Raw genomic sequence first — 12,091 nt, 5'->3', positions numbered from 1 at the left:
CTTGTCTTATACTGTTCGTTAGTCTCAAAGGGCAACTTACTGAACAGGAGCAATCAAAGTGTTACGGCCAGCTATCTGACAGTAGGGTTCTGCTAACAGAAGGTGCAGTAAGAGACTAACACTGGTTCGTAGAGGTCGTTCTGGTAGATCGTAGGGTTAGGGTAAGGTGATCAGTCTTACACTATGGTAACGAGGTTCTTAGTATTCACAATACTGAGAGGTAAGCTGAAAGTCATTCGAGGATGAATCACAAGTTGATTGCTGAAGAACTATCTAGAGGGCTTGAGCAGATGCTCAAGTCCTGGTCTATATACAAGTCCCGTTTCCCAATGTCTTGGAGAGTCTATAGAGTCGCTCGTCGACTCTATCGACTCTCTTCTGATTGGTCCTTTACAGGAGTCTACAGAGTCGCTCGTCGACTCTGTCGACTCTGTCCTGATTGGTCGATTGTCACGTGACTTGTAACGTAGTTCTTCCTTGCCGAGAGGTTTACCCTTGTTCCCGTGATCCTACGTACATATGTCCTGTCGTAGCCGCCCGACCCAGTGGGTCTGTTAAGTGCATCTGACGGGTCGTAACAGTAGCCTTGCCGAGGTCTTTAAGAGAACAGACCTTCTCGAAGAGATAACAAACTTCTATTATAACCTGCTTATTAGGAGTAGCGATAGTATTATTATTAACGTATATAAGTACGTACGCTTTGATCTTATAATTAATAAAGAGACAAACCTCCCTATTAACAATAGTAAAGCTAATTCGTTTTATTTTACCTTTAATAAGTCGAAACTACTAAAATAGTAATTTTCTTAAGCTATAGAGTGCTTTATATAGTAACTATACCTTATTATCTTTAGTAGCATAGCTAGCAGGAGGCCGGACGTATACCTTAACCCCCTTTAGAATCGAGGCGGCTAGTATTACGGCTAGCTAGTAACAGTAGGGTTTCTACTAACAGAAGTTAAGGCTACGATATTAACAATAGGTCTTGCGTCGTATATAGGTATATCGTACTAGTAGATCGAGGGTTAGGGTAAGGTAATTAGTCTTATACTAAGTAACGAGGTATAGTAATATTATAAACTATAAGCTAAGCTAAAAGTTATCAAGGATAAATTATAAGTTAATTACTAAAAAACTATCTAAAAGGTCTTAAGCAGAGCTTAAGTCCTGATCTATATACAAGTCCTTAATAATCGCGTAATAGATCTTAATAAGCGCTTGTCGTATACGATAAGCGCTTATTACTAAAGGTAAGCGCTTATTTCCTTAGCTAGGCGCTTATTATATTATCTTATCTCTACGTAACCTATATAATAGTTCTTCCCTTCCGAGGTTCCTTTATCACCTTATCCTATATCTTATATATAAATATCTTATTCTAGCTGCTAACCTAGGTAGGTCTGTTAACCTTCTATTAAGCATAACGAACAAGTCGTAACATCAGGTCTCTCCTAGAAGGTCTAGCCTCTAGACCTAACATAAGTAGGTTGTTTTGCTAGATCTATTAGTTTCTATATTTCTCTCCCTCTTTTACTAACAAGATATTAGAAGAAACTCTTATACATAGCGCTGCTTATTTACGCCGTCTTCGCCGTATATTTAGAATTATCTATAAAGGTCGTAACGCTGCTATGCCTTATTCCCGTTGTTAGTTAAATAGCCTTCGTTATCGCTTGCTAGCAAGCTTGTCTATTTATAGCAAGTATGTTCGTATAGGTAAGGCGAAGCGTAATTATAATACTAAGGAGGATACGATTTATAGTCGTAAGTTTGTAACTATTCTTTATTCTTATTAATATTGCTAAATCTTTCTTTAGTTAAAAGATTGTTAGATAAATCAAGTCGTTTAAATCGCAAAGAGTAGATATCCGAAGCGTTATTTATAAAAAGAATAGAGGCATTATAAAAAGCATAAACTAACGTAAATAAAGCTTTTACGAAGGTAAAGCATATTCGAAAATAAAAGCAAATATTATTTTTAAAAAGGTAGGATTAGTCGGAAGTCGAAGAGGCAGGTTCCTCCGAGACGGTCGTTATAAACAACCTTTATGCTTTAAAAGTATTCGATATTATTAACTAGTCTAGCGTTAGACTTCCCGATGTTTTAGCGTCTTTAGGTTCTAATACGGCTAGTAGTTAGGTTTTTATAGTTTTTAACTCCTTATTCTTTTAACTATCTTAACTACTAAACGTCTCTTTTGTCGTCCTAATGCTTTATATCTTTTTAATACTTTCGTTCTTCCTTAAGCTATATATTTTTCTTCTTCTTAATATTTATATAGTTTTTCTAAAACATTCTTTAAGTATTCTGCTAGTTCTTATAAATTATCTTCGTATCTATAGCCTTTCTATTTAACAAAGTATTCTAGTTAATAGTCTTCTATTATATAGTAGTTTAAAACTTTCTCGACTTCGTACTTAGTATTATTAACATCTACTTTAATATAGTTGCTTATATATAAACCTTTTAATACTAGTTTAAGAAGTAAGATATAGAAGACTAGGTGATATTTTATAGTTTCTAATAGTTTTAACTTATAGTTAACTTTAGAAATTCTTTTAGTAATTTCGAAAGGTCTTAGTTTCTTAAAGTCGAGTTTATTACTAAGTCGTTTCGTTTTAATATTACGTCTAAGGAGGTAGGCGCTATCTCCCTCCTTAAAAGATAGTCCCTTTATCCTTAAACAGTCTACGTATTTTTTTTTTCGTTATCGTACGAATTCTAAGTCTTTTAGTAGGTTTTCTTAGATTTTCTTAAGTTTTTTAATATCTATAATAGCTTTTATCGCTACTAAACCTTATTAAGGTTCTCTGTATATAGTAAGGTTAAATCTATAGTTAAGAAAGAAAGGTAATTCCTAAGTATTTTCTCTTACTACGCTATTATATACGAATTATATTATAAGTAGTAACTTAACCTAATTATCTTGTTTATAATTAATATAGTATCTAAGATATATTTCTAAAATCTAATTAATTCTTTCTATTTATCTATCGGTCTACGGATAGAAAGCAATACTAAGTTTATACTTCGCTCCTAGTTGCAAGATTAAGGATCTTTAAAACTTAGATATAAAGACAGATCCTCTATCGGATACGATTTCCTATAATAGTCTATATTAGCTAACGATAATTCTAAGGAAGGTATATACTAAATCTTCGGCTATGCTTAATTCTAAGTAAGGTACGAAATAAGCGTATTTAGTAAGTCGATCTACTATAACTAGTATACTATTATATTTTACCTTAGTAAACGGTTTTTTTAATAATAATAGCTTAACTATAAAGTCTAGTAAAATCAAGTATTATAATATAAGAGGTATTAATAATAGTTATAATTCTCTATATAGTTTATATCTACTAGGCTTGCTTTTAATATAGACTTTATAATCCTTAATTACTTCGGCTATATCCTTATAAGTAACTCGTTTATCATAATATTATCTAATTCTCTTCTAAGTTTTAATAATACCTTAGTAGCTATATATAGGTATAGTATAGATTTCTATAATCTAGTCGTAAGTTATTCTTCTAGTCGTATTAGTCCTAACTCTTTTGCTAATTATCAAGAGTTTCTATACTAGCATAAGTCCTCCGTCGTATTCTTTAAGGATAACCTAAGTTTCTTCTAAGACCGGGATTATAAAGTCTAGTCGTCGGCTAAGAGTATTAGCTCTACCGTTTTCTAATCCTTTACGATAGATAATTTTAAAGTTAAATTTTAATAGGAATTCTAACTATCGTATTTATCGCTTATTAAGTTTTTTAAATATTATAAAATATACTAAGTTCTTATAGTCGGTATAAACCTTAACTTAATACTTAGTTCCTAAAAGTTATAGTCTTTATTCCTTAAATGCTTCGATAATTGCTATAAGTTCTTTATTATAAATTTGGTAATTAAGCTTTAGTCTTGAAAGTTTCCGAAAGTAAAAGGTATATAGGTATAGAATACTGTCTTTATCTTGTTGCCTAAGTTATCCTCCTATAGCGGAATCCAAAGCATCGGTTTCTAACTCGAAAGGTTTCTTAGGGTTTAGGATTATAATAACGGGTTTTAAGCTAATATAGTCTTTTACCTTCTAAAATGCTTCTTATTATTTTCCTAACTATTCCTATAGAACGTCTTTCCGTATAAGCTTAGTAAGGGGTAATATCGTGTTAGAAGTATAAGTATATTATACTTCTATTTTACTTATTTATCCTATTTAGTCTTATCTAAGACTTAGTAGGACTTACAAAAGTAACTAGCTAAGAATGGCTGCTTGCTAGTTTAAACATATGACATTCAGATCCCTATGGAATACTCTCTTTAACCCTATCTAAAAGTCTATTTAGTTAAAGAAGATTCTAGTCTGATTTATAAGCTGCTTTATAAGCTAGTTGACGTATATACTTACGTATACTAAACCTAGCTTATAGCTTCCTATATTAGCTATTATAGGCGACGTTATACTACTATATAACTAGCCTAATTCTCTCCCTTAGCAAGCTATTAGTTCCTCAACCAACTCAGCTTCAATATAAGCCTATACATTCTTTACTATTAAAGCCCTACTTCATAAGTACAAGTTCCCTTACTCTAATACCCTGTTATAAGGATATCGTACTATTTACGAGATTCCTACCTGTCACAGTTCTATTAGACACAACAGTAGGGATGCCACAGTTATGGGGCTGCCAGTGTGGCTGCCAGTGGGGCTGCCACACGTGGGGCGATACTGTCGCCCTAGACCGCCCTATAGGTATATTAGACCACCTGTTCGCTAGACCTAGGATAGACCTAACCTAATAGACAACAATGACTAGAACGACTTATTAACTGTGACACTACCTACCGTTCCAACAGGTTATGAGCCCAGCGGAGTAATAACTTTACTTATTCTTTTATCTTCAACTCTTCGGTTATTAAATATCTTAAACTCTATTTTATTCCTATAAACGATATAAGTTTTAGGAATTTATATTTATTATTCTTTTAAACCGTATATTATTATAACGGTTATTATTATAACGGCTATATTCCCCTAAGACGAAAAGTCTAAAACTTTAACTCTATTCTAGTACTATTAAGGCAGACGAAGTGTAAGTCCTTAGTACTACTAAATACGAGACTATTAAGGGGATAACGTCTTAGAAACTATTATTCTAAGATATTACTTGCTGCTTTTAGTGCTTATATACCCTATTATAAAGGCATATCCTAGGGCTTAGCACTTAATAACAAGGCAAAATACCTGTTATTTACTCAAGGCATAGCTCCTTAGTATCTTCAGCAGCCTATTAAGGGATAAATTCCCTATATTATAAGCAGTTTTGGGCTATAAGTCCCCTATCTCAAGGGCAATAAGTACCCAAGGGCTATAAGTCCCTATATTTAAGGGCAATAAGCACCCTATTAAAAGTCAATATGTCTTCGACTACTACGACTACTACTACTGCTATAAGAGCCGTTACAGGCTGTTTAATGCCTGAAAATCAACGATTAAAGGGTATAGATAACTGGAATACCTGGATTACTACCCTTCAAATCTATTTTAAATTGCTGAATTTATCCCAATACTTTGAGGATCAAGAGAAATATTCAGCTATAACCAAAGAGCAAAAATCACAAGCCTTACTAGTTATAAGGCAAAATTTACAGCCAGAACCTCTTAGCCTGGTTTTTAATAATAAAGACCCAGCAGAAGCCCTAAAGTTACTAAAGGATACCTATGAAGGTTCCGGGCCGGTTCTAAGGCAACAGCTATATCTCGAATTCCACGCTATTAAATTCGAGGATTATAGCTCTTTAAATCTATTTATTAGCTCTTTTAAGGCTTATTTATCTAAATTAGCCTCTGTAGGAGCAAAAATCGAGACTATAGACCAAATACGGTCTTTATAGCTGCCTTATCAAAATCATTTCCTATTTGGGCTGAAAGGCAAAGGGCTGCCTTACGTTCTAAAGAGATACCTACTTTAGAAGCCCTTATTACGGATATATTAGATGAAAATAGGCGTGATGAGGACACCCCTATGTCTAATTCCTATATCCATAGGCAACAGTCTCAACAACGGTCTAAAAAGACTAAGAGGTCTAACTAACGTCGCACACCCACTTCTCGCACACCCCCACATTTCGCACACCCATAAATTGCTCATGTAGAATTTTACCCTCTTCAACATTCTTTAATATCTTCACCACTTTTACAGCGATTATTATAATTCTTTGAATAGTTACTCTTATACGCTTAATGGGCCAGTATACGGAAACAGAAGTCAATCAAGCTCTCAATGCAGTTGCAAGTGGGCAGAGTGTCCGAAAGGCAGCTCATGATGCTGGAATTCCACCATCAACCCTCCAGTCTCGATTAAAGGGTTCACAGGCAAGAAATGTAGCTTTCTCTAGCTTCCAGAAGCTATCTCCAGCACAGGAAAGTCACTTAGCTGAATGGGTGCGTATCCAGGCGGCGTTAGGGCTGCCGCCAACACATCAACAACTCAAGGAATTTGCCCAGCGAATCCTAGACATCAGAGGCACTACCCAGCCACTTGGGAGAAACTGGATTCAGTTCTTTATTAAGAGAAATCCATCAATCAAGGTTCATAGAGCTAGAGCCATCGATTCTAAGCGTGTCAATGGGGCCTCAACTAATGTAATCAGGCAATGGTTTCAACAACTCGCCCTTCCAGAGATCAAGGCGATCAAACCACATCATCGCTATAACATGGATGAAACTGGTATCCTAGAAGGCAGAGGATCAAATGGCTTAGTACTGGGATCATCAGAAAGCTCATCAATGCGAAAAAAACAGCCTGGGTCTCGGGCTTGGACAACTATGCTTGAGTGTGTCTCTGCAACTGGTCAGGCGCTTCCTCCACTTGTTATTTATCGAGGGAAATCGGTTCAACAACAATGGTTTCCTCTTGATATCCATAAACGTGATATTTACAGTGGTTGGAAGTTCACAGCAACTGAGAATGGCTGGACTTCAGACTCTACAGCTGTGGAATGGCTTGAGAACATCTTTATCCCTCTGACTAAGCCTGATCATCCCTCTGAGCAGAGACTATTGATCCTAGACGGTCATGGCAGTCATGAAACAACAGAATTCATGTATCTCTGTTATAAACACAAGATATATCTCCTTTTCCTACCGCCACATACATCCCACGTTCTCCAACCTCTAGACCAAGCAGTCTTTGGGCCTCTCAAGGCGACCTATCGAAAAGAGCTTGGATACCTCATTCAACACAACGATTCTACAGTTGTAGGCAAACGGAACTTTCTTACCTGCTATGGAAAAGCACGCCAGATGGCATTTTCAAGCAAGAATATCAGACGCGGCTGGAAAGCAACAGGACTATGGCCCATTTCGATAGCTCGACCGCTCATGAGCCCTCTACTGCTTGAGAATGCTTCCAAGCCCTCAAAGCCAGGCTATTCTACGCCTATGAGGGCCTCTAATGGTGGAAAAGACGAAAACTGGGCATCTGCTACATCCATAGTAGCCTGGTCAAGGCCCAAGAAGACAGTTGATCTATATGATCAACTTAGCTTATTCAGCAAGTTGGATAAAGATCAGCAAACGCAGCGACTGTTGTTTCGGAAGGTTCAAAAGGGATTTGATGAAAAGGACTATCAATTGGCTACAGCAGAGAAGAAGATTGCAATGTTGGAAGCAGAAGTTGAGGCTGGAATGGTACGGAAGCGGCGTAAGGTCCAAATGAGCCCAAATTCGAAGTTTGCCAACATTGAGGCAATTCACAAAGCCCAAATTGAGGCTGGCGAAATTGAGGATAGCTCAGATGAATCTAGCGAGCCTGAATTACCTATTAAAACTGGCGATAGTATCACAGTTGCAGGAGACGAATCAGACTTATAGTTATGAAGTTGATGAATACCTCATGATGACCCAATTTATGGGTGTGCGAAATGTGGGGGTGTGCGAGAAGTGGGTGTGCGACGTTATAGACCTAATGCCTTTAAAGGCAATAATAAAAGGGAAAACCAACAGCCTCCTAGCAACTCCTACTCTTTCTATAATTTAGAATATTATAGTGGGATTGATGCTAGTTACTTTAATAAGAGGCCTAATAGCCCTAGTTCTAGTTCTAGTCCTAAGAACTGGTGGCTGTATGATTCCGGTTCTACTGTTCACATAGCTAACAGTAGAGAATTCTTTACAGCCTATACTTCTAAAGACAACCTCCCAGAAGTCAAAACAGGCGCTGGACCTATAAAACCTAAGGGCCAAGGTACTATAGACCTACCGCTCTACTTTAAAGGTCAAAGGTCAACTATTAGGCTTGAACAAGCCTTATATATACCGGATTTCACTATAAATACTATTTCAGGTCTAAGGCACTATCTCTCAGGAGGCTATATTAACGGGAATTATTTATATACCCCGTCTCACAAAGCCTTTGCTGCCTTAAATATCCCTAAAAGGGGATTTTTCCTATCTATATATGGGAAATTAGAACCTGATATTCATAGTTTGAGGAATAAAAAGACGAATAAGTCCTCCTCAACTAATAAGACTAAAAAGTCTACTACCTCTAATTATAACGAGGTTGATTTATCCTCTAGAATCGATGAACTTTCCGATTCTGAAGCCTCTAACTATATGGCTTTTGAGGAATTACAAGGTAACCCTAACCCTAAGGGTCTAAAGGGTCAAAATAACCCTAATCTTAAGGGTAATAACCCTACTAATCCTACTATGGATTGGCATAACAAATTAGGACATCCTAGTTACTCTTACCTATATAAGACAGCTAAGATAACTAAGGGGATTCCTATCAACCAGCTTAAAAAGGACGATTTACAGTGCCCTAGCTGTGAGAAAGCTAAGTTAACTAGACAACAGTCTATAGTTAACTATAACAGGGCTACTAAACCTCTCGATCGACTATGTATCGATACGATTAAGATTACGCCTTCTACTATAGCTGGGAATATCTACGCTATCCCATATACTGACAATTATACTAGCTATAGAGATATAGATTTCAGTCCTACTAAGGATAAAATCTTATCTCTTGTACAAAATAAGCTAGAATATTATTATACGCAGTATAACCAGTACCCTAAGTCATTACGAATTGATAATGGTACTGAATTCGCTATAAGCGAATTAGAAGCCTATACTAAACCTAAAGGGATAGTTATAGAGCTTACTACTGCATACACGCCAGAACAAAACGGTATAGCTGAACGAGCAAATCGAATCATAGTTGAAAAGGCTAGAACTATATTACTAGCTTTAAAACTACCTCTATTTCTATGGGATGAAGTCTTTAAAGCTGTTATTAAGTTATTAAACTATACAGCTACTTCAAGACTCCCTATTACACCATACGAGGCATTTTTCAACTATATATTTCCTAATAAGGATAATCGACCTGATTTATCTTCCTTATATAACATAGGAGATTCGGTCTATATATATTATCCTAAGGAAAAACAAGTCAAATCGAATAAGGTTTATACCTATACTCAAGAGGGCATATACCTCTATACAGAGGCAACGAATATTCATATTATATACTGCCCTACTAAGCCTTATAAATCACGAATCATAAGGGCTACTCATATTCGTTTTATACGAAATACTATAAGAGAGGGGGAACAAGAGGCTCAAGATTCCTCTAAATCCATTACTTCTAGTATTTCTAAAGACGTCTCTAAAGACGTTATAGTCTCTAAAGACTTTAAAAACAAAATCGAAATCAGGCTTCCTTCTATTAAGAACAAGGAGGAATATATAACTATTAAAGAGAATAACTATATTATTCACTATCTCTTTTCTAGTTACTATACTAAGGAACCGTCTACTATTAAACAGGTTCTTAAAAGCCCTGAAAAAGACAAATGGCTTAAAGCTATATATCAAGAGATTTCCCAACTTATCTCTAAAGGCACCTTTAAGGCTATAAATTCTAAGTTAGCCTCAACCCAGCCTATAACGGCTAGATGGGTATTTAAGCGGAAATTATTACCTAATGGAAAAATCGATAAATATAAAGCCCGCCTTGTGGCTAGAGGCTTTGAACAACGTTACGGAATCGATTATTTCCAGACTTTCGCTATAGGGTCTAACCCTACAACTTATAGGGTTTTATTTGCCCTTGCCGCCTATTACGATTGGGAAATTCATCATATCGATATCATAGGAGCTTTTTTAAACGGCGAATTAGAGGAAGATATCTATTTAGATCCCTCTAATATTCCTCTAGCTGAATTCTTTAAACAGAACCCTAAACAAAACACTATAGGATATAATCCTACTAGTAATCAGGTTCTAAAGCTAGAAAAAGCCCTATACGGCCTAAAACAGAGCCCTCGACAGTGGCAACTTAAGGTTAAGGCTATATTTAAACAACTAGGCCTACAACCTCTTAAATCCGACGAGGCAACCTACTATAATAATAATAAGGACAATCCTATTATCATAGTAACCCACGTCGACGATTTTATTATATTCGCTAAGAATCTTAACGAAATAAAGAAGCTTAAGTTATTGGTTTCTAAATTCGTTGAAATTAAGGATCTAGGCGAAATCAGCTATTTTCTAGATCTCAAGATCACTAGAGATAGACCTAATGGGTCTTTACAAATCTCTCAAAGCCACTATATTCAACAAATCTAAGAAACAATCAACTATAGCCCTCTCTACAACTGAGGCTGAATTTAACGGCATTCAAGAGGCTATACGAGAGGCTATTTGGCTTCAAGGTCTCCTATCTGAACTAGGCTTTAACTATAAGCCAATACTAATCAAAACCGATAATAACGGAGCCCTAAACCTAGCCTATAACCCAGAATATCATAATTGAACAAAACACACGGCGATATACTATTATTATACTAGGCAAGAAGTAGAAAAAGGAAATATCTCTATATCCTATATTCCTTCTACTAGTATGCCGGCTGACGGGTTAACTAAGCCTCTATCTAGACCTAACTTTATTAAGTTTATTAAACTTATAGGTTTAGATCCTTCTTCTAGTATTAACTAGAATTACCCTTTTATCTTTTCTACTAAATAGTATAAAAGAGGGGGTGTTAGAAGTATAAGTATATTATACTTCTATTTTACTTATTTATCCTATTTAGTCTTATCTAAGACTTAGTAGGACTTACAAAAGTAACTAGCTAAGAATGGCTGCTTGCTAGTTTAAACATATGATATTCAGATCCCTATGGAATACTCTCTTTAACCTTATTTAAAAGTCTATTTAGTTAAAGAAGATTCTAATCTGATTTATAAGCTGCTTTATAAGCTAGTTGACGTATATACTTACGTATACTAAACCTAGCTTATAGCTTCCTATATTAGCTATTATAGGCGACGTTATACTACTATATAACTAGCCTAATTCTCTCCCTTAGCTAGCTATTAGTTCCTCAACCAACTCAGCTTCAATATAAGCCTATACATTCTTTACTATTAAAGCCCTACTTCATAAGTACAAGTTCCCTTACTCTAATACCCTGTTATAAGGATATCGTACTATCTACGAGATTCCTACCTATCGTTCCAACAAAGCAATACTTTAACGATTTAACTTTAATAGTTTAAGTATTATCAAGACGCTTATAGCAACTACTAACGATCTACCTATTACCTAGGATAAGAACAAGTACTTACTTAACGAATAGCAACTTTATATCGAATAGACTAGCTACCTTAACTTCCTAATAGCTAGAACTCGCGTTAACATAGCCTATACCGTTAGTAAATTATTATAAGCGAATTTAAGGCTTTCTAAGGCTTATCTTCATACTATTAAGTACTTATTCCGATACCTCAAAGGCACCGTTTATCTCGGTATTATACTTAGAAGCATCCTTACGATCAACGAGTTAAGGCTTTACGCTGCTATAGATGCCTCTTTCGCTAATAACAAACTATTATAAGTCTCGATAGGTAGTTACGTCGTCTTCCTTGCTAGTACGCCGATTGCTTAGAAGTCAAAGAAATAGACTTTCGTAACTTTAAGTACTACAAAGGCTAAAATTATTAATCTCATATCTATAGCAATTACTATAAAGTAGATTAGACGTTGCTTCTCCTAACTACTTAGCAAACGTATTACTACG

General features: G+C 35.6%; 1 protein-coding gene across 1 annotated transcript; it reads left to right on the top strand.

Moving 5' to 3' along the window:
* Nucleotides 1-6,710: 6,710 nt before the first annotated feature.
* CTRU02_207868 (transposase) lies at nt 6,711-7,868 on the top strand (the record flags this gene model as incomplete). The annotated part of the gene is made up of 1 exon (XM_070204980.1): nt 6,711-7,868. One exon carries the CDS (start codon nt 6,711-6,713, stop codon nt 7,866-7,868), a length of 1,158 nt encoding a protein of 385 aa, XP_070061513.1.
* Between the last annotated feature and the right edge of the window lie 4,223 nt (nt 7,869-12,091).

Source organism: Colletotrichum truncatum (genome assembly GCF_014235925.2).
Source record: "Colletotrichum truncatum strain CMES1059 chromosome Unknown Contig_0004, whole genome shotgun sequence".
NCBI classification, from domain to species: Eukaryota; Fungi; Ascomycota; class Sordariomycetes; order Glomerellales; family Glomerellaceae; genus Colletotrichum; species Colletotrichum truncatum.
Note: the sequence above shows the minus strand (reverse complement) of the source record. Positions and strands in the feature narration are given on the sequence as shown.